We start from the raw sequence: 25,971 nt of genomic DNA on the forward strand, positions 1-25,971 counted from the left end.
GGCTACAAATTACCGAAAACATGATAATTATGTTTTCTGTCACATAGTTTTCGAGATATAGAGAAATAACAATTTTAGATTTTTTAATTTTTTTTTATTGAAATGGTATAATTATAATTAACCCTTTCCCTACATCTTTTTATTGCGCCCTCCAAAAAATCCAAATTTTTGTCTGAGTATTTATTTTAGAACCAATAACAATATAAATAAATATTTTTTTTATTTTTTTTTGTTAAGTGCTTTTTTTTTAATGTTGCCATATGGCAACAAATGTTTTGTATGGTAAAGAAAAACAGTTTATGTTTGGTTTTTGCATAAAGGTTCGTACATTTATTAAAATTTGGTTTGACATCAAAATTTCAATTTATTTGTAAATCAAGATTTCTAAACTAAAGTACCCCACCCAATGTCGATTTCCATCATGTCGGACAGAAACTGATGGTGCTGTTTCATATCTCTTTCGAGAAGTTGTTGGCCTGTCGATGTTTTCATTCAAAGAGACTTTTGGCCGTCCACGTTTGCGAGAAAATGCGTCCTTATTTGCTTGCGCTAGCAGACCATCAGCAATGTCGTTGCGAAACTCAAGCAGATCCATGTGTTTCTGCTTTTGGCCTTTATTATTACCCTCATGATCCTTCTTGTACTCCAGCCATGAGTTGCATATGGACAGGTCAGTAAAGTGGTCAAATATTTTAAGTGCCCATTTTCTTGACCGTATCGATATTCTATACAATGAAAGAAGGAAGTCTATTTTATCAACTCCTCCCATATTCTTGTTGTACACAGCCACAATGTAGGGCTGAGTTATTTCAACTTTCGTCTTTTTTTCAACTAAAAATCTTTGCACATTTTTAAGCGGCTCTTCGCCATATATCGCTGAAATCAATTGGACAACACCTCCATCAAGCCATCTTATGACATAAAGATTGTCCTCCCTTTCGATGCGGTAATCAAAACTACCTCTACCTTCCTTTTTTAGTTCCTTTTCAGATTGCAAAGGCACTTTACTACACCTATTTCCTCTAATTGTACCCGTAGCCCAAATACCTTTTTTCTGTAAGTACAGTATCAAATTAAGTGTAGAAAAATAGTTGTCAAAAAATAGCTTCAAGTTTTTGTTTTCGGGAATAGTTCTTGTGAGATGAACTACAATATCGGAGCAAAACCCTAGTTTTGGTCCTGAAATAACGGTATTTTTTCCTTGATATATTTCAAAGTCATACAACATGCCATTTGAACTACAAAGACAAAATAATTTAATTCCCCATTTTATTGGCTTTTTAGGCATGTATTGTCTAAAGACAGTCTTTCCTTTGAAAGGTACCATCATTTCATCTACACAAAGATTCTCTTCTTTGGGGATAGTATACAACTTTTTAGTAAAGATATTTATTAATGGACGAATCCTGAAAAGTTTGCCATTGCCTGGATCACTTGTTGTGAACTTCAACTTGTTTCGCAAGGAATCAAATCTATTCTTTGTCATATTTTGACGAAGTGCCGGAATATCTGTGGGCGCTGTCCAGTACGTAGACAATCTGGGATAACCAATTGTCCCAATCATAACCTCCAAAGCAAGAAACTTAAAAAATTCTTCTTTCGTTAAGTTAAATGATCGACCGTCTTTTAAAAGAGAGGCTTGGTTTGTCGCCTGCACTACTTCTTCAAAAAATTCTACAGTAAAATACTCCAAAAAGTACTGTACTGGAAGTTTTACAGCGTTACTTGAATAACACTCAGAAAACTCAGCTTGAGGAGGAGCCCACGAAGTCTTTTTCCATCGAAATTCATTAACTTGTTTTGGTTGATAGTTCGAAGTACCAGCTTCTGAGCTAGAGTCATTTTCATCCAAAACTAGTTCGCCACTACATTCCCCGTTGATATTTGTAATGCTCATAAATGTTTCATTATTGTCAAATGCCTCAAATAAATCCTTTAATATTTCTTCCGATTCCGAATTCTCAAAGTCTGAGAGATCTGAGTCCTCGAAATTCTCCAAAATCTTTTTTATAACACTGTCGCTAATTTTTCTTGCCATATTTGAAAATAATATTCCGCAAACAACAACACGTCTCTCTGCTACCAGTTTCAATCGCAAATAAACTTCTTCTGCAATCTAATTCAAGTTAACACCTTACGAGAAATTTGTTGCCATATGGCAACAAGTTTAGTTTTAAAAATTAGCACAGCTTTTAAAGCTGCGAGCGAAAAAATATTTATATGACAAATGACAGATTGAACATTTTTCTATATACTTTATTCAAAAATTGTTGAAAAGATTTGCCCAAAATGCTTCAAAAATCTAAAAATGCAAAATACAAATTTCAGAGTGAAGTGCTATATGCCTGAAGGCTTTCTTTAAAAATGATGTATTACCGATATATAACGGGCGGTTATTATTTATTTTATTTCTGTTTAACCATTAAACTTCAATTTTTGAAAAATTGTAACAAAAAAGTTGATATTTTTTACAAGAGAGTGTTGACGGCCTTTTAAAGTTTACTGTTGCCATATGGCAATAATATCGCGAAAGGGTTAACATCCATAACACCTAGTCTAAAATTAATACGTAAGTTTCAATTAGCAAAATTTAAGTTCAAATCATGCAATATTGATAACTAAGAAAAGAAAAAATGTACTTTGCAACTAAGAGCTTAATCTCGCCCAATCAGCATGGATTTATCTCGGGTAGGTGTACAGTTTCCAACTTGGCTGCTTTTGGTAATTACTGCTTTGGAACTTTTGCTGAAGGTTTTCAAGTCGATTGTGTTTACACGGAATAATTCTATTACGTAAATTAACCTCGCTTGGTTTCCATTCTGTTTTCTTTTAATGGTGGAAATCTTATTTATCCGATAGACGATGTGTGGTAACGATTGAGGATGAATGTTCGAAACCTTTCATTGTATCTTCAGGGGTGCCACAAGGCAGTATTTTAAGGCCTCTTCTCTTCGCTATATTTATTAATGATATTTGTCTTTGTATTTGTTTTCCATTTGCCAACTTTCTTTTGTATGCCGATGATTTGAAAATATTTTCGGCCATTAGAAAAAATGAGGATGTTCCTATGTTGCAAACGGAAATTAATGCACTCGTTCGCTGGTGCAGTAACTCTGGCATCTCTCTAAATATTAAGAAATGTTTTCATGTCACCTTCGCTAAAACTCAAAAGGTATTCCAGTCATCTTACATCATTGATAATACATACTTTACTTCAATCTGTTCATGAACTCAAAGATCTAGAGGTGATCCTTGACTCACATTTTTCTTTCAACAGTCACATTAATTTTATTGTGTCCACTTCTTACTCAGTCTTAGGTTTTATACGGCGTAATAGCTCGATGTTCTCGGACCCTTTCACTCACAAATTACTTTTTACTTCCTTTGTTCGCTCTAGATTAAAATATGCAACTTTTATCTGGAGGCCTTGCCACCAATTGGCTATTGAGAGAATTGAACGTGTACAGAAGGTGTTCCTTAAATATGCCCTCAGATCGTTAAAGTTCTCAAATCCTATTCCTTCCTATTATTCCCGTTTGATTTTAATTCACTTAAGGTCTTTAGAGAGTAGAAGGTCTATACTCTCACTGTCTTTTGTTTTTACTGTAATTAAAGGAGAAGTGGACTGTTCATCCCTATTACTTTGTATTTACTTTCATATTCATACTAGATCGTTAGGCAATACTTATCCGTTTCATCTTAAATTTCTCAACAAGAATTATGCGCGTAATGCTCCTATTGCCCGCGCTTTAAGAGAATTCAATGAGATCCCGAGTTCTATTCCGCTTGACTTTTCAGTTTCAAAGAATGAATTGTATAAATTTCTAAACTCTTTTTGAATTTATTTAATAATTATAGTAATCTATTAGTAATTTAAGCTCATGTTAGATCTAAGTGATCTGTAAAAACAATAATTATGCTTTAGACTTATAATAAACGAAAGCGAAAACGAAAGTCTTAAAGTTTTTTCTCTTTAATCTTTTTGGAACTATTCCCTCATCACTTTGTACGGAAGCTTTTACATTAATGTGTGTTTCATCCTTTCATCATGTTTCATGACAAAGAGATTGACTGAAACAATTTCTATAGCCTTTTGCTTGTGCAAAACTTCATTACGTATGCACCAAGAAGTTGTAACAATTCCTCTGATTACTTTGTTTTGGAAACATTTGGAAATTTCGGTTGTAGCACTAGGTTGTAAATGAGCGCCTTATTTTGAGTTGACAGCTCAGCATTGCTGCCAATTAACCATTGAAGCTTTTAAATTTAAAAATTGAAACTTTGATTTTGATGCGCTCTTTTCAATTGTGCTTTGCAACCAAATCATTCCTAGATACTTCGCACTATCGCTTACCGAGTATAGGTACAGGTTTATATACAATTTTCTTGTTAGTGAAATCCACGTGAACTGATTTGGTTTCATTTAATTTTATATTCCTAATTTTAGTACATGCAACAACTTCGACAAAGGATTTCGACAATTTCATGATGTGCTTGAAATATGCAAAATGTCTCCCTGGAGCTAACTAGTCCCCGATTCTTAAAAATATCTAAGCGGTTTAAGCAACGTGGTTAGGGAAATAAAATCAAATGCAGTTATCTCAATTGGCCTTAGGGCCGCCAATAGTCTTGTCTTAAATGAGCGATCTGACTAACCTAACCTAACCTATGAGGTATTCGCTTTCGGTTAATTCAACACTAAGATGCAAGATTCGTTAGCAAAAGTATGTACCTTGAACGTTTACGGTACTGACAAGCCTGAGTTATAACGTAAGTAAAGTACCGGTCCGAGTATACTGACTTGTGGTAGTTCGGCCAATCTTTCATTTCCGCGTACACCCGTTTTGCTTTACTCTAAAGCACCTGTTTGATATGTATAATATATGTATGTAAAAATATATCATAAAACAACTCCAACAACTAGAGAATCCGTGAACTCGTATAAGTGCGTGATAAGTCAGATTAAATAAGCTTTCTCCACTTTTCATAAAAACTTAACGTTTTTACGATATTCACAAATAATACTTAAACATATTTTTTTTACATGAAAATTGATAATTTTCGTCTTTTATTGCAAGAAATATGTAATAAATGATTTTCGAAAAGTTTTTTTTTACTCTTCTCTTAACGTTTCATGTGGCGAGAGCGTCCAATGAGACTTGAATGAGATTGTTTGTATGCTCAAATCTCCATATGTGCTTTTAAACTTCGGAACTATTTCACTTTGTTTTATTCTACGTCCTCTGAAATAAATAATCTTGCAAAAAAGACACCTAAAAAACGCTCGACTTAAATCAAATATGCACCGTTTTGCGCCACCATTTCTTGTAATTTTGAAAATTTTTCCACTGTGCCGGTTTCTTAGAAATGCTCGCTCCTTTCAGCAAAAAGCTGGGCAGTCCCTTGAAGTGTATTTTTCAGTAGTTAAATCATTCACCATAGAGAGAAATAGGAGGTGGTAGTAAGGTGCCATTCCAGACTTCAACTTAGATATAGCTATAAGAACTTTACAGCCAAGCTATCGAAGTTTTTGCTGAGTGCTGCCTGGTGTGTTTCTAATGGAATACATATCCACTCCTATTAGCCAAAACCGGCCTTTTCTGGATGATTGCTTCTTTCAAACAGTCAAACTTTTGGATCGAATGAAATTAAGTACAATTGTAGTCGACCAGAACTTTGTAAATACTCAGGCAATGTTGCCCATTGTACTTAAAGCTAAGAGACAGAGATTAAAATGAAGGAAAAGAAAGATGTGGTGGGACTCATTATTCCTCTGCAAATCTGTTTGAAAACAAACTTAGCAGTTTGTCGAAGGTACACCCGGCCCAAAAATGTACCATCTAAATTTGATGCAAGGCGGACAGCGGCGGAAAAAATGTTCTATACGTAGTGGGTCGTCGATCCAATATGGTGATCACACAAATTTCTCAAATAATTATTCCTCTCAGACTCACAGCCAAATTCTCTTCACTCCGAGAAAGATGTTTGTTTACACCTTGTTAGGCCTTTTTAAAAAACCGGGTTTCTTGAAGCTACCTCCTTGTTAGACCTTTACAGGAAGCACTTGGTTATTTTTTAAGGTATCATTACTGCTCCAAGTCCTTTTATTAACTTTATTAATTCAAAATTTGAACTAGCCGAGTGCATCGACGAACTATATTTCTGAAACTCATCAACCAGTTTGTTGCTCTGAGCACCGCAGTGTCCCGACACCTACATTAGTTTAAGCCCATTCCACCTTGCAACGGACTTCAGCCCCAACTTACAGTGGTGCGAACGCTTTCTAATGCCTTTAGAGCAGCTTGGCTGTCACTCCAGGTCATCTAAAGTTGGCAGTACGGGTCCGAATATAAAATTTGTTCATAAGATAAGGTTTTTCCATATCTACCATTCGATAAAGCCCTAATTCAAAATCTACTATAGGCATGAAACACCCAATGATAGAAAATGTTTTTATTTTTCTAACAAACGTAGGCCTCAGGTAGGTAAAAGCAAACCTCTTAGTCTATCTCAGCAGCTCTGTCTTCAAAAAGATTCTCATAACAAACCATCTGGCGTTCAAATGCGAGATGAAGCTGTAGGCCCGCCCCTCCATTTGTGGAACTACATCAAAACGCATGTCATAACTTGGAGGTGACGCTCAACAAAACCTCTCCGTTGACCAATCTTGGGTGGGTCACCGTTTTCGTCGGTAAATCGCGGTTGGGTAACGACCGCTTTCGCTTTACGTTGTCGTATGTTACTCACTTTTCATCAGAAGTCATCATCCGATTCACAAATGGGTCGATTTTGTTGCGATTCGCAGATAGAAATTCAGACCATGACACCCATACTCGGTGCTTCTTTTTTTATTCAGTTAGTTCACTGACTTGCATTTTTGCATATTTTCTCTTTGCTGGTGTCCAATATTATGTTAAGTGGTTAGGGGTAGTCAGAAACACGAAAAACTGATGATTTTCAATATTTTTTTTTTTGCTTGTCATTCGCTTTATTTTGCAGAAATAAAAGCACAGCATTAATACATCATGTTTCGACTTAGCTCTAGCAAAATTTCAAAAAAAAAAATTTAATAATTGTGAAAGTTAACGCTGTTTGTGTGGATCCCGTTTCTCCAGAAGTGCCTTGCGGTGATGATCACAAGTCCGTAGAGATTTATCTAAAATCAATCCGACGAGAGAAATTAGTTTTATTAATAGATAATCTTGTGCTTAGTCGAAGTTTTTTTTTAACAATTAATTAAGTAAAAAAATCGAAATTTATATAAATTTTATTGAAGTCTACCAAGCGGTTTTTAAGCTACAGTGATTACCAGTTTTTTCAATTTCAAACGTTTATTAACAAAAAATGGTTACAAATGTATTCTTCAAAGTAATAGCCATCGCTACCGACATATTTCTCCCATCTCTCAGGCAATTTGTGGATACCGCGCCAAAAAAATTGGCCGCCTTTGGCTGAAAACCAATCATCGAGCCATTTTTTGGCTTCTTCGTGAGAATTGAAACGCTGCTCGGAAAGTGCGTGGCCCAGCGATGCAAACAAATGATAATCGGAAGGCGCCAAGTCTGATGAGTAAGTCCCATGCACCAGCGGTTCCCAATCGTACGTCTCCACCAATTCCTGGGTCGCTCTTTTTCGATGTGGCGGTGCATTGTCACATTGTCAGTTCATGCGGAACCCATATTTCGACCTTTAAAATCATGGCCATGTCTTTCAAACGTTATAAAATATTTTTTTGGGTCTCTCCCAACTGCTCTGCCATCATTTCTTGACCATCATCTTCATCCAACAATGCATGCCATTCGGCGTCCTCAAACTTTTTCGGTGGCCGATCACGGTCCTCGTTCTCCACTTCGGAATTTTTCAAACCACTTGAAGCACTGTGCTCTACTTAGAGCATGTCCACCATAAACTTCTATAAGCATTTGATGAGCTTGAGAAGCTTTTTTCTTCAATTGATAACAGAAAATCAATGATGTTCGCAAATCGTAATTCGAAGGCACAAAATTCGACATTATTAAGAGCGTTACATTTAAAATGCATTGAATTATAAAAATGCACTATTGTATAAAACGTAAGAAACAATGAAATGAATATTGTTGCCAGATGCCAGACGAAAAAAACAATACAATACATTTGGGAAGGTTTAAAAATACCTGGTAGTTTTGAGAAAAACGCCTTTAAAGTTTGCTATCGGTTTATGTAGAGTTATACGAATTATTTACTGACTTACACTGCGTCATCTATAGCTGGGCCATATAATAGATCTTCTTTGTAGCCGCTTCCAATATATCCGTTTGCTGTTGCCTACGTAGCGCTTATGTGCCACTTTCATACGCAGCTGCTGCTAGCTACTGGCTCTCGAACGCTCCGTAGCGCCCGAAAAGTATTTGTCGGATTCACTTCAAATTTTCACACAATATTTTTAAGAAAAAAAATTCATTTTTTTGCAAATTTTGACTACCCCTTAAGAAAGTAGTGAATGGTCTCAGATTTTTTAATGTCACATTTTTTCTTTCTAACGCCATCTTGCGCAACTCAACCAATTGTACCTAACATATTTAGAGTGCATTTAATAACTCTAGCACAGGCACTTATTGCCAAGTTTTACCAATCTATTTGCTTTTTTATTTAATCATTTTATGAAAATCTTTTTCCAATAAATGTGCAAACTAAAAAAATCTAAAAATTTTCATGGAAACTTCAAAATTGTTAATCAGATAACAAATAATCAAAAAAACATATAACGAACGCAATTTGGTAGCCTATTGAATGCTACAAATATGCACTCAATAGCTCAAAATCCTAGATTATTTTTGATAATTTTTTTCCTGCACGATGTTGTGCGTTTTCTGTCATACCTACATATAATGAATGCAAAAAAAACGAGCCAAAAAGGATTTTAAGCCATTTCAGGCTTGCACTTTATTGTACCAAAATTGAATGTTTTGATGAAAATGCATACTCGTATACAAACGCACACAAACTAAAAATGTTGATGAAAATTTTTCGCATATTTATTTAAATTTGCACAAATATTGCAAAAATATTTTCATCAAAAAAATAAAATAAATAAAATACATTGCCACAAATTGTCAATAAGTCCCTGTGACATAGTTATTGAACACGCTGTATGTAATATTTTCGAGAAATAGAAATACATTGCTATTTCAGTATGTGCAAAATCTTAAATGCTGGTAATAAAAATTATTAATACAAATTTTCAAATGAAATTTTCAGACAATAAATTTTGTTTAAATATAAATTCAGGTTTATTTCCAAATACGATTCAAACAAATTTAATTATAAGTTATTTTACTGCGCTCACATTACAAATGCAACACAAAAACAAAAAAACTACAGAAACAAAACAACGCGAGCAGAATTTTGAAAACATAACATAAATTTCGTATCACCTGCTTTAAGGATTTTCCTCGTTAAATAACTACGTGCATAATTGACCTAGAATGACAAAAATATTTTATATAAATAATGTTGATTATCCTTTTTGCAGATGGCTTGCAACATAAATCACATCTATCTAATTTATTTCGGTAGCAAAAATGTGAAATGAATCTTCATTGTTTTAACAGCTTGCCAAGCAAAGTATTTCGTAAAATATATTACATATTTATTATAGCAATAAAATAAATTCTTATCTTGTTTGTTCTAATAACAAAATGTTTGTAATATATGTATTTATATCTATACATATTTTGTATGTATGTATGTATGTATGCATGTGTGAATGTGTGTAGGAATGAATGTACTCAAACAAAACTATTACATCTCCTCCACATTTTTCTTATACTCGAACACTCGACCAGTCGACAACTCGAATCAAATAAATATTTTTATATATTCTACCCACCCATTCACAGGTTCGCCACCGCCCACAGTGACATGGCTCATGAATGGACAAATCCAGAATAGCGTGGTGGATTACTCATACGAGGGCAATATCAACAGCAAATTAGTTGTGCGAAATTTGTCACGCATTCACCAACATGCTGTGTACACATGTCAGGCGAGTAATTTTCACAAGAAATATGTCGCCACCAACATCACGATTGAATTGTATTGTAAGTATACAGTTAAATACAGTAAATATATATTTATGTGAACTAAAATGCAATCATAAAAAAAAAATACTAAAATCTGTAGTTCAAGTCATAATGGCGGGGAAAGAACGCAATGCCCACGTAGCATTTAAGATTAAACAATGTTGATAAAATTTCATGTGGCTGTGGAGGCTCCAGGCGAGCAATAAATGCAGATATTTTCACTTCTGGTGTAGGCTTGCGATTTCTAACTAATACGCGTTATTTTCAACGAATGTATAACGCAGCTATCTGATTGTCATAACTAAATCTGAACTGGCTGAAATGCATTAGTTAGATCTCGGAATCAGAATGGAGGCGATGCTCGTAAATTCAGAAGTTTTTTTTTGAAGTGAAACTTCTTAACTGCCGATGGACGAGCGAGAATGGAGAGTAAAATTTAAAGGCCATGCAACGTTTTGGGCATTTTCGTTCCGCGAGAGAGAGAAAAGCTATAACGTATAGGAAAAGGAGAGAGAGCTATAACTTATATATATCTTAGATATCATAGATAATTTTTAGTGAGGAATAACACTGCCTACCTTTTGGCACTTGTTTGATAGTGCAAACTTGTAGGAAATATATTTTTGGCATTATATTTCCTTGGTGCCTAATGTTTGGGGTGTTTTTTGATCCGAATTCTTTGGCGTTTTTTTGGTGCCTACGTTTGGCGCTATTTCCGTTTCCTGGCTAGTGCTTGTGCGTACTATAGAGTGCTATTTATTCCGGCGTCGGATTTATTTGTATTGCCTTGCGGTAATTTGTGCCGTTGCTGCGGTCCTGGAATCGCTGCGTTTGTGCGGGTGATAAGAGCTCGGGGTAGTACGCGTTATTGCCACGGCTTGTGTCCGGCGTTTACCAACACCGGTCGACCCTTCTCCGTTTCTTGTAAATTTTGTCTATTTGTATTCTCTACAAATGTTGTGAATTTATTTAGATATATATTCTTTCTCTCTCTCTCTCTCTCTCTCTCATTCTCTCTCGGGTCTCTCCCTCTTTCTTTGTCTGCCTTGAAAGTTTCACTTCTGTTATGTGTACTACGCTGCACGCACTTTTTTTAGGAGTTAAATGGGTACCGAAGGCTAAAAAAGGATATTTTCCATCTTTTTTTTCTAATATAATCCACTAAGTGTGCTATTTTCAAATCTCTACATATGTATGTATCAAATATAAGATAATATTTTGCAAATATTTTGAAAAATTTTTATTTCAAAATTGTGACTATTCAGGCAGGTAGGTTAGATGGCAAGATTACCACGGGTAATCTACAAGTAGCACTAGAGTGTCACTTTGATATCATAATGTAGATCAGTACCTGCGAAAAATTACAAAACTTAAAGGATGAAAACCCATCTACAGCCATCCAGTGCTACTGATGTAATGGATGAGAGAAAAGGGATCTAGATCAGGCTATCCCCAAGAGGCACACTAAGTAGCCTCAAGCGCCTAGCCGCCTATCTCGGGCATTTGCAAAGAAAGTGTTCAACAGTCTTTTTCTCTGCCGGATACCCACAGCTTCTGCAATGGGGGTTGTACGGAAGTCCAAGCTTCTCCGCATGAGTTCCGATCACCCGTGACCGGCGAACACTGCTATAAGTTTTATAAGAGTACGGGTACCCCATCACTTTATGCTTCTGTCGTACTGAAGCCAACGTGTATTTGAGATAGCACACGATAACATAGATTTCCATATGTCTTACGATTTTTTGAGAAAGAAATTGTATAGTTCTCTTTAACAACGTTCAAATGAGCTCCGATGTATGAGATAGGGATAGTTGAAACCGCTTTCTGGCAAGCTCATCGGCAATTTCACTTCCCTCTATGTTCCTATGACCTGCAACCCATATCAGAGAAATGTTTGCTGCGCGTTCCAGACGTTTGATCTCCTCCTTACAGTCCTATTCAGGTATTGGAAACTTTCGATCGATTGGCAAACGGACTACTTTATAAGGGGTCTATCAAAAGACGCGCCTAGATGTTGGTTTACAATAAAACATACATATAAAAATTTAGATTCTTTCAAGTTAACTATTTTTATCAAAAACACGGCTCTTAACAATTATGTGTTTGTCATTTAAATGTCCACCATGAATATGTCTACAGGTAAAATCCACGTTTATATATCGATGTTGAGGTCATATCAGCGTTCTTTGCGATACAGCAGCAATATTTTCAACAGAATTATTTCCACAAAAGAAAAATAAAAATTCACGATTTTTGCGATATGTTGTTCTTAAAGATCTACTATTTTTATAATAAGTTTCAATAATTTTAACACTTAACTCTGTCATGAATCTCAAAATTGTACATCTCTCTACTTGACAGATGTCAAAGATGACATAAAAAAGATACCGATAAGAAATTATACGTTACTGACATCTAGGCGTCGCTTTTGAAATACTCATTATTTTGCACTCAATTTTTACTGATTCAGTGAAGGAATGTGAATATTGCTCGAAAAGAAATGAGCCAGATTATGGACTTACGGGAATTCCTGAGCATAAAAAAATTATAAATAATTGGCGCATACACTGCTGTCGGGTGTTCGGACGAGCTCCTCCTCATATTTGTGGCATCTTGATGGTATTCCACAAATGGAACGTGCTGAGTGTAGCCTAAAATATAATTAAGAAAAAATAAAAGAAATATTTTCCGAGAATTTTTTTGTTTCGAAAAATTTCGAAGAAAAATACATTATTTCTTCCTCAAAAAATGTTTTTTGATGATTATAAAGGGTAGTTAAGTTCCATGGGCCGGTATTGATTTTAAATAAAATACAATTTTTTAGAAAATTACTGTCATTTCTCTTTATTATGGTAATACTGGTATGGCTCAATTACGTATGGAACAAAATATAAGCCAAATAGCCGCCGCGGTCTCGGCAGCACACCTCCATTCGATGATCGAAATTTTCGATGACGCTGAGGCATGATTGAGGTTCTATGCCTTAATGTGCCTAATTATCTCATCCTTTAGCTCTTGAATTGTTGCTAGCTTATCGACGTACACCTTTTCTGTCAAATAACCTTAAAGAAAGAGGTCCAACGGTATCAAATCACATGATCTTGGCGGCCAATCTCCGCGACGTGAGATTATTCGGTCATCAAATTTTTCGCGCAAAAGAGCCATTGTTTCGTTAGCTGTGTGACAAGTGGCGCCTTCCTGTTGAAATCACATATCGTCCACATCCATATCTTCCAATTCGGTCCATAAAAACACTATTCACAGTAACTGCCTGACCGGCCTCATTTTGGCCAATGATGCCGCAGGCCCTTAAACCGCACCAAACAGTCACTCTTTGTGGGTGCATTGGATTTTCGGCAATCACTCTTGGATAGCCCAAATGTGGCAATTCTGCTTATTGACGAACCCGCTGAGGTAAAAATATGTCTCATCACTGAAGATGATTTTCTTCACGAAGTGCGCGATATGCATTTTGATTTGATAATAAGCCTGAATAGCTTTAACGCGTTGCTCAATTGTGAAAATTGAGTTAATCTGAAATTGAAAAATGTTAAATAAAATGCAGAAAAAAACTTGACGATTAGGTGTGGTTTACATTCAACATTGGCCTTTGAAATTTAAACACCCTTTATTTTATAAAAAAGTAATACAATCAAAATCTAAAAAAAAAAAATTATAAAAGTGTTAAAAGGAGCTAAAGGTGTTTAGCCTCGAAAAAGTATGTAGCTAACTTTCAACCTTCCATAAATCGGAAAGCTCAACAATTTTTTGTTTTTGTAATTTTTTCATATATTTTTATTTTCCTTTTTTTCAGTTTACTTTTTATTATACTTAAGCCTACAAATTAACCAATTTCTAGAATTCTGCGCAATAATTGGAAAATTACGAAAAAAATCTTTTGGGATGTTTTTCAAAATTACATAAAAAGTGCCTTTTTTTAATATATACTAATATAAATAATATTAAGAATATAATATTTTCTCAAACAGTTTTTTGTAACGCATATTTTGTGCTTAAAATAATAGAAAAAAAATTCTTGTAAAAGTCTTACAATTTCAAGCCGACTCACAGTGCGGCCGATTCCCGAAAAGCTGGCCAAAACTCAAAAAATTAAGTAATTGATTCAAAATTTCTTACTCGGGGTCGCTGATTACGAATTTGATCTTAAAATTTTGAAAATCCACCCCATTCCACCCCTATTGGCCACCCCCTCACGTGAAATAGCGTATATTCAAGAACATAATCAAGATGCATGTAAATTTATATGTTTTCGGGGTCGCAAGGTAGCAAGTGGTAGCAGCTGAATCTTGTTTTATTCAGTAACCATTACTTTTTTGAGTAACCTTTAATAGGTTTCAAAGGAGCATATGACGGCGTTGTATTACTATACAGTTTGAAAACTCAAATTTTATAAAAAAAATTGCAAAAAATGTATATACGTATTGCTGCAACTAAAAATTTTGTGTCGAGGTATTGATATATACTAAAGATTTCTCGTATTTTACTAACCTTCCGAAGATGATTCCATTTGGTTTTGTTCAATTTACTCCATTACAAAATCTTTCAAATGTGTACAACTTTCACTATTCATCGACAGTAATACGAAGGCCACGTTGCGACTGAAAATACAGAGGATACTTAGGGTACAGGACGTTGCTATGAACGGTTTTCACTACTCAAGGCGTTACTGTAGCCAACCCAAAGACAAAAAGACTCTATCTAGAAACTTTTTTTTCGACTTTTGGCCAGCTTTTTGGGAATCGGCCGCACTGTGCGACTCCGAATTGGAGGTGGTTTTTTATGAGGAGTTTTTTCATGGCAGAATTACGATCGGAGGTTCGCCATTGCCTGCCAAGGAGCGACCGCTGTTAGAAAAACTTTTTCTTCATTTTGGTGTTTTACCGAGATTCGAACCTACGTTTTCTCTGAGTTCCGAATGGTAGTCACGCAACCACCCATTCGGCTACGGCGGCCGCCTTTTGTATAATTTAAAATGGTAAAATAATACTCGGGCTGAAAATTGCCGGGCCAAACAAGGAAATACGTTTTTTTGGTCAAAATTAGCTTTATTCACCAACGCGATTACCATCAAGAAAAACGCAATAATTCCAACACCACTTTAACATTTCAATACCACTTTTGTATAAAGATTTCTCTTTTGCCTCCAAATAGGTCTCAGTTAAATGTTAATAAAAAAATGCTGCGCTCAAATACTACCAATCTATTTTTGAAGAAGTGTGCAAAATTAGAACGAGATTCAAACAGTTCTTTTTTCTTTTGGTTATTGAGAAATCAGTTATATTTGTGTATACTATTATATATATGTCTATTATGTATCTATGAGTATTTAGTTATTCATAAGAATCTGTAAGCTCCTCTTTACCACTACAAGCGGTGTTAAATGCGTCTCCCTTGAACCGGTTCCATAAAAATAGTTTTGTCCCGTTACATTTATTGCGACGTTATTTAGTATAATACTTGAAGTGTATGACTGAAATTATTTGTAAGTACTAAGAATTTTTTTTATTTCTTTAAATATAATTCTTATTCCTCAAATAACAAACATTTAATTAATTCCAAATTTAAGGGTAGACCCAATAAAATTCAAAAATGTTTTCCTAATGACAAAAAGTAGTTCAGCAAAGCAATAACTGATACAGGTAGCCGTTTTGATCATTCGCAATCTATATTCACTTCTATACCTAGGATAGAAAGAGTGAAAGATCTAGTATATCTTAAGGGGAACTGGGGAACTGGTGAACTATTTGCTATTTTAGTTTCTGTAGACTTTCTAGTCCATTTATTAAATTTTTTGGCTGGTGAAATAATTTTCCGGAACATTTTAAGCCTCTGGGGTCTTTACAAATATGTTACTTTTGAAACTTCTACGAAGAACGACAAAGGGAACCTGTTTTGAGAAACTTACTAAACTAAATTTATTATAATATTCCACAAAAATACTTTCGTGAAATTTTACTATGTAAATTCGACGTATTGCGCTGAGATAAGCATTTTAACCAGTTTTCCACTTTTTCGCCAAGTGTTCAGTACATCATTTAAATCATTCCCGATGAATTGGTTAACTGCGGATCAGCGGTTAACCCACAGGGACCGGAGCCAATAATCAGAATCAGTGATTCCTGTCATCAAATGGATCAGCGATTTCTTTTTTATAAAATTTGGAAAACATTCGATTGATAACGACCGATTGGTACCGAGAGGACACCACCCATTGGGTCAGCATTTGACCACCATTGGGTTAATTGAGAACCCGATTTGCCTGGCTTGCTTAGAGGAGACGAATAGCACTGAGTATTCTCTCTGTGAGTATCCTGCCTTTGCTAGAGCAATGCTACAAATTTTGGTTTCCGATATCATGAGAATGAGTAAAATTCGTTCCCTCAAACTGGAGGATATGTTCAGATTTGCGAAAGAATCTGGAAAATACTCACAGGACTAGTTATGTCTGTCTCTTTCTCTATTATATTATACATATCTGTTTCTCTATGCCACTTCTCTCCTTTCTAGATAGTCAACTATCTATTGTTTCACTTTTCAGAGCTGTGAATACAGTGGGCTGTTTAGCATCAGTGTTCAAAATTCAATTTCCTATCATTTAAAAATTAATAGGGGAAAAAAATTTTACTTGAGCATGCAAAAGTAACCTCAAAAGAAATGGCATTCGTTTTTTCCTTACAAATTGGCTTCATTGTGTCCAAAGCAAAATATCCTAAAATTGTTGCCATGACGGAAATTTCGAAATTTATTTTTATTCTCGTCAAATATGATATTACCAAATCATTGGCAAACCCAAAACTACTGATACAACAAAAAAAAAAAAAAATACAGTGCAGCGCTACACTTTATTTGCCTGCTGTCTGAATGATTATCAATATACTAACCAATAGCAGCAGGCGCTACTATAACAATAGCAAACATCGAATTATTGGCTGACAAAATCACTAAACAATAACAAATAACCTAACGCGAGGTGAGCAACACGAACTAGAAAATTGTAATTTAGGTGTCACGTGACGCTGTGAGGAGTGCAAATATGAGAGGAATTTGTTTGCTATTCAGGTATTTCATTTTCTACACAGATTTGTTTGGGTTGTGTATAGAATTCACATCGATATTTGTAAAGCTAGTGCTTTGAACTTTGCTGCATATGTATGTGTAAAATATATTGGATGTAATCTGTACTATCGATAGACGGAATGTACTGACAACTGCTACATTGGCTTGTTGTGCGGCATGCTGTTGTTTGTACGTATGTATGTGCTGTATATTGATTACCGGTTCTGCCAGCCATAAGCTGGCTACTGCACCACTGCCACCTTTGACATTGTCAATTACTTTGCAATTTCTATGGTGTGCAAGTTTGGCAATTCCAGGCATTTTATTTGTTTAACCTGTCTTTTTGTTAGTTTAATAAACACAAAAAACGAAAAAAGAAAAGTACAACATGGAAATGCCCACCCCAAATATTCGGTTAATGCATACAAATGAACAGCGTCGGTACGATACGGTAGCTGAAAGCTTTACTACCACAAAGGTTGACAAGGTAAATATTTCGGATATTAGTATGAAAACAATTTATTGTAGATATATTTTTGTGAGAGTAGACCGTACATTTGGACATACCTGTAAGGACAATTAATCGATAGTTATGCCTTTGCAAGTGATGAGAAAGAAAAAGGGAGCGAGAGAAAAGAGATTTAATGAAGAAATGGAAATAGAAAATAAACGGTTTACTCAAATAACTACTGAATGATGGTAGAGAAATTCGACTGATGGCCAATATGAACCGCAACTTGATTACAATGAGTATTGATTTGGTGACAAAGTGGGAGAACGGCAAATGTAATATAACTTTGCAAAGTAACATATACTGAGAGGACTAACATATAAGAAATGTGATTTCTATTGCCCTGTTTCCGGTTAAATCCCTGGTCAAAGCAAGCCCGCGCGCAGACCCTCAGATTTAGGGGGGTTGTAACATTTGTTGCAATCTGGTATAACTTTGCTTGTGTTTATAAATTTATGCCACAGTACACGCTTAAGTCACAGTTTTGGATATGATGAATCATTGATTGATGATAAAGATAAATAATAATCAAAAAAAGATTGAAATTAATTTATTATAATATGCTTTATAATAACTCATCAATGCTCTCATGCTTTATTCGAATATAATTTGTTTTCTCTGTACATCTAATCGATCTATGTCATTAGCTAATATATTATCAGATTTTATAGAGGTAATTGAACATATCTTCTTCTTCTCTTCTTAATTGGCGCTATAACCGCTTACCCGATTTTGGCCGAGTTTAATAAAGCGCGCCAGTCGTTTCTTTCTCGTGCTACCCGGCGCCAGTTGGACACACCAAGTGAAGCCAAGTCCTTCTCCACCTGATCTTCCCAACGCAGAGGAGGTCTTCCTCTTCCTCTGCTACCACCAGCTGATACCCCATTGAATACTTTTAAAGGCGGAGCGTTTGTATCCATTCGGACGACATGACCCAGCCAACGTAGCCACTGGATCTTTATTCGCTGCGCTATGTCTATGTCGTCCTAAAGCTCATACAGATCATCGTTCCATCGTCTGCGATATTCGCCGTTGCCAACGTGCAAAGGTCCAAAAATCTTACGCAGAATCTTTCTCTCGAACACTCCAAGCGTCGCTTCATCTTCTGCGCCATACGTTAGGACGGGCATGATGAGAGTCTTGTAAAGTGTTAGTTTTGTTCGTCGAGAGAGGACTTTACTGTTCAGTTGCCTACTTAGTCCAAAGTAGCACTTGTTGGCAAGAGAGATTCTACGTTGGATTTCAAGGCTGACATTGTTATCGGTGTTAATGCTGGTTCCTAAATAAACGAAGTCTTTTACAACCTCGAAATTATAACTGTCTACTGTGACGTGGGTGCCGATACGCGAGTGCGCCGACTGTTTGTTTGAAGACAGGAGGTACTTCGTTTTGTCCTCGTTCACCACCAAACCCATTCGCTTTGCCTCTTTATCCAGTTTGGAGAAGGCAGAACTAACAGCGCGGTTATTAAGGCCGATGATGTCAATATCATCGGCATACGCCAGCAATTGTACGCTCTTATAAAAAATTGTGCCTGAGCGATTAAGTTCTGCGGCTCGTACGATGCTCTCCAACATCAGATTAAAGAAGTCACACAACAGCGAGTCACCCTGTCTGAAACCTCGTTTGGTATCAAACGGCTCGAAGAGGTCCTTCCCAATTCTGACAGCGCTGCTGGTGTTGAGCAACGTCATCTTACATAGCTGTATTAGTTTTGCGGGGATACCAAATTCAGACATAGCGGCATACAAGTAACTCCTTTCCGTACTGTCGAATGCAGCTTTGAAGTCGACGAAAAGATGGTGTGTGTCGATTCTCCTTTCATGGGTCTTTTCCAAGATTTGGCGTATTGTGAATATTTGGTCGATGGTAGACTTTCCAGGTCTGAAGCCACACTGATAAGGTTCAATCAGTTGGTTGACGGTGGGCTTCAGCCTTTCACACAATACGCTCGCTAGAACCTTATAGGCGATATTTAGAAGACTAATCCCGCGGTAATTGGCACAAATTGCAGGATCGCCCTTCTTATGGATTGGGCAGAGCACACTTAAATTCCAATCGGCAGGCATGCTTTCATCCGACCATATTCTGTATAGGAGCTGATGCATGCACCTTACCAGCTCCTCGCCGCCATGTTTGAATAGCTCAGCCGGCACTCCGTCGGCGCCCGCGGCTTTGTTGTTCTTTAGCTGCGCTATTCTCAACTCGTCATGATCGAGTAGCGGAACGACAATTCCGTCGTCAACGATTGGGGTATCGGGATCTTCACTTTCTCGGTGACATGCGCAGCTGTCACTGTTTAATATGTTCGAGAAGTGTTCCCTCCATAATTTAAGATTGTTCTGTACGTCAGTCACCAGTTCGCCGTCTTCGTTCTTACAGGAAAACGCTCCGGTCTTAAAACCTTCTGTAAGCCGCCGAACTTTCTGGTAGAATTTTCGGGCATTGTTCCTCTTGGCCAGCATCTCAAGCTGCTCGCACTCACGTATTTCGGCCTCTCGTTGCTTCTTTCGGATAATACCTCTCTCTTCCTTTTTCAGCTCTCTGTAGTGATCCCACATGGCTCGCGTTGCGCCCGATCGCAGCGTGGCTCTATAGGCGGCAACCTTTCTTTCTGCGGCTCGCCGGAATCCGATTTCTTCTTCGGCGGCGGTACGTAGAGAACGAGAAATGTTGCTCCATTGTTCGCGCATGCCGGTTTGTTGGGCAGTACTCTCCGAGAGCAGGAGTGAGAGTCGATTGGTGAATCTTCTGGCTGTCTGTTGTGATTGCAGCTTTTCGATGTCGAACATTCTTTGCGTAGGTAGATGTACGTTTTTTGCTGCACAGAGGCGTGTGCGTAGTTTGGCTGCAACAAGGTAATGATCCGAGTCGATGTTGGGTCCTCGGGTCGTACGTACATCTAATACACTAGAAACGTGTCTTCCATCTATCACAACATGATCGATTTGGTTTCGTGTTTTTCGATCAGGAGACAGCCAGGTAGCTTGGTATATCTTTTTATGCTGGAATCTGGTGCTGCAGACTACCATGTTTCGGGCCCCGGTGACGTCGATCAGCCTCTGTCCGTTACCGGATGTTTCATTGTGCAGGCTGAATTTTCCGACTGTGGGACCAAAAATTCCCTCCTTGCCCACCCTGGCGTTGAAGTCGCCAAGCACGATTTTTATGTCGTGGCGGGGGCAGCGCTCAAAGGAACGTTCCAAGCGCTCATGGTTTTAAGTGGCGGATCTACTACAACTTCTCTATGTTCTTTTTTTCATATCGATTCATGTCAAAAAATTTTTTAAAACTTCGTTTGGGGGGTTTGAACCCAGATATGCATGATAGAATGATTAATTTTGCGCCACTTGTATATTTGTATATTTTTTGCACTGAGCGAAATCTAAACTTTGTTTCATCACCGAAAAAACCAAGTTCTTTCTTTATCACTTTTTTGTATAAAATTTGATGAGACTCGTAGATTTCAAATAATAATATATTCTCCATCGACCCATTTCTAATAATAATATTTTTAAAATTTTAGTACGTTGTCATATTCATGTACAAAAAAAAATCTCGGCCATGTTAGGGGTTGACTTTTATATTTTGCGTCGAATAACGAAATCAGCGTAAAATAATAATAAAAATGCCTGTATTGTTTATCGAAATATTCATCTTCGACGTTAATGCTCTTCCGCATTCGCTTGAACCAATTTTCACAGCACTTTTGTCAAAGAGACCTCCAAAACGAGATGCTTAAAAGCTTTAACAGACATTTCCGGGGTTGAAAAACTTTTGACTGACATTTAATTTTTGATGCTCAGGAACCAAAAACAAAAATCATTAGATGCCAAATCATTGTTGTAAGGTGGATGACCTATTAATTCGAACTTTTTTGCCTGTCCAAAAACTTTCTTGTGTGCACCGATATATGAGAACTCGCTTTGCCTTGGTAAATAATGATTTGTCTTCGGCAATTGGTTTCCCGCAATTCTAAAAGTACTTTTGACAAACAAATGGTTATGTACAACTTAGAATTGACTGTTTCTCTAGTGCTGCAGTTGCGACATGATCGGAATTTCCGAAAAAAACGGGTGACCATTTGCTTTGAACTGCTTCTTCCATGAAGAACTTTTGTTGGATTAAGCCCACCTTGGAGTAGCCGTACTGGCGAAAGCTCTTTTGTATACGGCCCACATACACAGATTCAATATGCATCGCCTGTTACGTTGTTATGGAAGTGTTTCACTTGAACTCGTCTTGATTTCTTCAGCATTTTTTTAAACTAATTACTAATTACGACACGAATTATTTTCTGGGTAATTGCCAAATTAATCGATATCCCATGAAAGCAAACGTTCTTGATGTTCCAAATGTTCATTCAATATTGAATATACGAGTATATTCATAGCTCCACTAACGCACAGAGGTGCCTCTATCTCGCGATATGTCACATGGCGCACAGCATCGATTGTTTCTGGCACAACAAACGGTTTTGGACGACTTTACTGGAATTTGTCAGAGAGCTAACAGTGAAACTAAAGAAAAAACCATTGTTTTATACCCAACGCATTTAATTAGATGTTTTTAATTTAATTTTTCTTTTAAAGTAATATACTATAATAAAAAATCGAAATAGAACGAAAATTCTCAACATGAAGCAGATGACTACAGTGAGCCGTAAGTGTATAAGAAAATCTCTCACGCACACTTTTTACATTGGAGAGAATAGTCCAAATCTAATAACTGATGAAAATTCAACAATGATAATTAATACCCATTTGCATTACTAATTCGACAGTCAGAATTGGAGTGAATCCCTACGAGAATTACTCTCATCGTTTACGATAAACTTAAATCAAGTAAATAGTTTTCACTTTGCTTGTTTTACTTTGATGACGAATCGTAATTAAATTTATCCTATTTATGTCAAATGTGTGCCCTTTCCGGTAACTTATGTCTAATATGAAAGCAAATTCAAAATTCAGTGATAGGAAAAATCATCGTATCTTTTGGTAAAAAACTTAACCTTCTCATTTTCATAATCCCCTATTCAGTCATGTTTTGTGCCATCAACAAAACTTTGCGAAAATTTGAAAAGTGTTAAGTCGCTTGATGGCTACACTGGACTTTATGCTGGATACTGGAAAATCTGCTATTCAAGCTTTTAGAACTTCAAGCGCATCTTTAAAGACGTTTTGGGTCTTGTATTGACTTGACCCTACCCACTCACATTTGGCCACTTCTTTTAGGTTTTCTGCATCAGTCCGGTTAGTTGTTTGTAGTAGGGGCTCGAATTGACTGTCGATGATATTCTATCCAACCAAATGCACAAAACTACAGTCGTGGTCGATTGGCGAACAGTTTTGCTGGCTCATCCTAATTCGAGTATGATCTTTTACGATACATTTTATCAGTGGGTTTTAGAATGCTCGCTTACAACCTTTTTAGTTTTTTAGGTGATCAGGAGCTTCTACTAAGCCCTCAGACATCCTATTCTTATTTGTAGGAAGCGTCTTGATACTTTTCCAAAAATAGAGGGACCGTCTCCGAATAGCAGATGGTTTTATAAAAACAGCTTTTCCATGACAAAAATACACTCGCAGTTTTGCCATTGTCTACCGAAGAGCAACCACCATGGGAAAAAACATTTTCTATCAATAGGTGTATTCTGCCCGGGGTTTCGAATCTGTACACTCCCCAATGCTAGTCACACACCAACCCATTCGGCTACGGTGGCCGACCTATCTATGCTTTATGTTGTGAAAAACATATTCAAATTTCAGGCGATTCGGTTGAATAGTTTTCGTTTTTTTTGACAACTCTCTATCTAGTCTATGGGCTGTAGAAGCTATAATATTGTGAATTTTTGCATGAAAATTTCACAGTATATTCTTAAGACACTATGCTTTCGAAATATCGAAAAATCAAAAAATCGTTTTTTTTTTTTTTAATTTTTAGACCACCGGTTCCCTTAAACATATCATAACAAAATATTCCTTATAGTCTTTGCTACCTTTGAAATTTATGAGTCATAGGTGCGTGAGAACCTGTTCATGGCTCAAATGCTTAGCTTTTCCTTTAGATGATGACCACTGTTAGTTAGAACTATTCTATTCTACCGGTTGCCCACCCACATACATATAAGGAAAGTGAAATTAGTGAGCGTAGTTCTATATTAAATATAGTAAATATTGGGAAATTGTGTGATTTATTCATTCCCTTGAAATTAATTAACGCTCATATTCATATTCATAAACTTTAAAAGTAAATTAATAAGTTTGATAAAAGTCTTTGTTTTCAAATGCGAGTAACGGTCTGGCCTATAGATTTACGAAATTCGAGTGCGCAAACATTTTCTAATTAAAATCAGCCATTGAGAAGTGATTGAACAAGCAGTAGGTACATAATATTATGAATACACTCATATACTCACTCATATATACACATATATATGTATATTAGGTAAGCCAATCCCGAAATTCCGAGATACCGAAAACCCTAAATACTTGTACTATTTAAGTCTCAAGAATCTCGTTAATTATTTTGCATAGATACCAAAAAATATTTTTGGAGACACAAAATGCACTTTTATAGCAAAAAAACTGTACTAAAAAGCACTATCCACAACACTTTTAATATGAAAATCAGCTTGGTTTTTTGTATTCAGAGATTAACACTTTGGCGCTGTGCGAATGGGCTATCGGCAAATCCCACCAAGACTGGCAATGTCCTCTTCACCAGAAGTATGACGGTTGATGGCTAAGCTAAAAGGAGTCACAATCCAGCTATCCAAAGAAATTAAATATCTTGGAGTAATCCTCGATAGTAAACTGCTCTGAAAATCACACGTTGAAAAAAAGATATCCAAAGCACTGACAACCTTCTGGAAGTACAAGGGTGTTTTTAAGAAAACGTGGGATCTTTCTCCTAGCAAGGTCCTATGGATCTAAACGGCTATAATAAAGTATACTACCTCTCGTGGGAGTCAGGAGGATCTTATCGAAATTACAACGCACTGTGGCCATCTGTTGCACCGGAACTTTTCCGACGACTTCAGGCCCGCCATTAGATGCTCTCACTAGTCTACCACAACTTGATGTTTTCAGCCAAGGAGAGGCTTTGAAGGCCATCTGAAGGCTGAAACACAATGGTAATTGTTACAGCCCCTGTCCGGCATTGGACAACAGAGTAGGCATGGACTTTGATGCAACGATCCTCGTTACGCCCCTTGATTCCATGCCACCCAGTGTCGTACTTGACAAGCGATACAGTGTGGTGCTGCCAGAGACTCAACTGTGGTCAACCTCAAAAAATTAGCCCAGCAAACATTGTTTTCGCATTTTCATGGATGGCTCCAGGACCGAGCACGGCTCCGGCTCTGGTGTCCCCTTGGCCGAAACTGCACTTTGCTCTTGGAATCATGCATCTGTGTTTCAAGCGAAGGTGTATGCTGTTCAAGCAACGATGAACTTAGTTGGGAGAAACAGATGGAGAGGCAGATCTATATGTGTCTGCAGCGACAGCCAAGCTGCGCTTATGGCTTTAGACAGCCCCCCAATTACTTCGAGGGTAGTCGAGTCCTGTAAATCCAAGCTGAACTATGTCATTAGATATTATATCTTGATGCTAACATGGGCCCTGGGATACGTAGGTATCGGGGTAACGAGCTTCCTGACTCTTTAGCCAGAATGGGCTCTTAGGCCAACATCCAAACAAAAATAATAATAACATGCTAGGATTTTATTTAATATATATAATGAAAATTCGTTTCAGAAATAGGCTTTGCGCGCTAAAGAAAAAAAATATATCGAAAAACTATCTTGGAATTCAGAAAACTAATACTGGGCTAAATTTCACCCAATTACTTTTTGGATGTGGATAAATTCGGTGGGAAAAAACTACTGAGGACTTACTGGATGAATTCCAATAGTGAAATCGGCGTTGCTAAAATACAGCTAATGGTACCTTTGCAGACTCATGAAATATTTGTGGAGTGATTCATAATGTGTCTACCGAATTTTTCGAATTAATATCTAAATCTGTTACGTGTTACAATAACGGCATCCCGAAAATGCCGGGATCATAAAAATCGACCATTTTGGTTTTTACTGTACACCTATACGTACGTATAGGTGGGTATTTTGTTTAGCACGCACACATTTTAACGCTTCACTAGTTTTGCCACCGAACCAGAAACTCATTTAATTTGCGATTTTCAACCAAAATTGCAACCAACAAAAGTTAACCCACACGCGTACAAGTACAAAATACCGAGTAAAAGTGAGCAGTATTTTTGAAATTTTTAATAAAAATAAAAATGTATAATATAATACGCTT

The 25,971-nt window shown here is 36.7% G+C and overlaps 1 protein-coding gene across 1 annotated transcript in view; it reads left to right on the top strand.

Annotated features, from left to right (window-relative positions):
- LOC129250842 (hemicentin-1) overlaps window positions 1–25,971 on the top strand; it is a 336,677-nt gene that overhangs the window by 129,219 nt on the left and 181,487 nt on the right. The window contains exon 6 of the mRNA XM_054890469.1: window positions 9,879–10,079. Within this exon, the coding sequence (XP_054746444.1) occupies window positions 9,879–10,079 (201 nt within the window). The remainder of the gene's footprint in view (window positions 1–9,878; window positions 10,080–25,971) is intronic.

This window comes from Anastrepha obliqua, chromosome 1, assembly GCF_027943255.1.
Source record: "Anastrepha obliqua isolate idAnaObli1 chromosome 1, idAnaObli1_1.0, whole genome shotgun sequence".
Taxonomy (NCBI): domain Eukaryota; kingdom Metazoa; phylum Arthropoda; class Insecta; order Diptera; family Tephritidae; genus Anastrepha; species Anastrepha obliqua.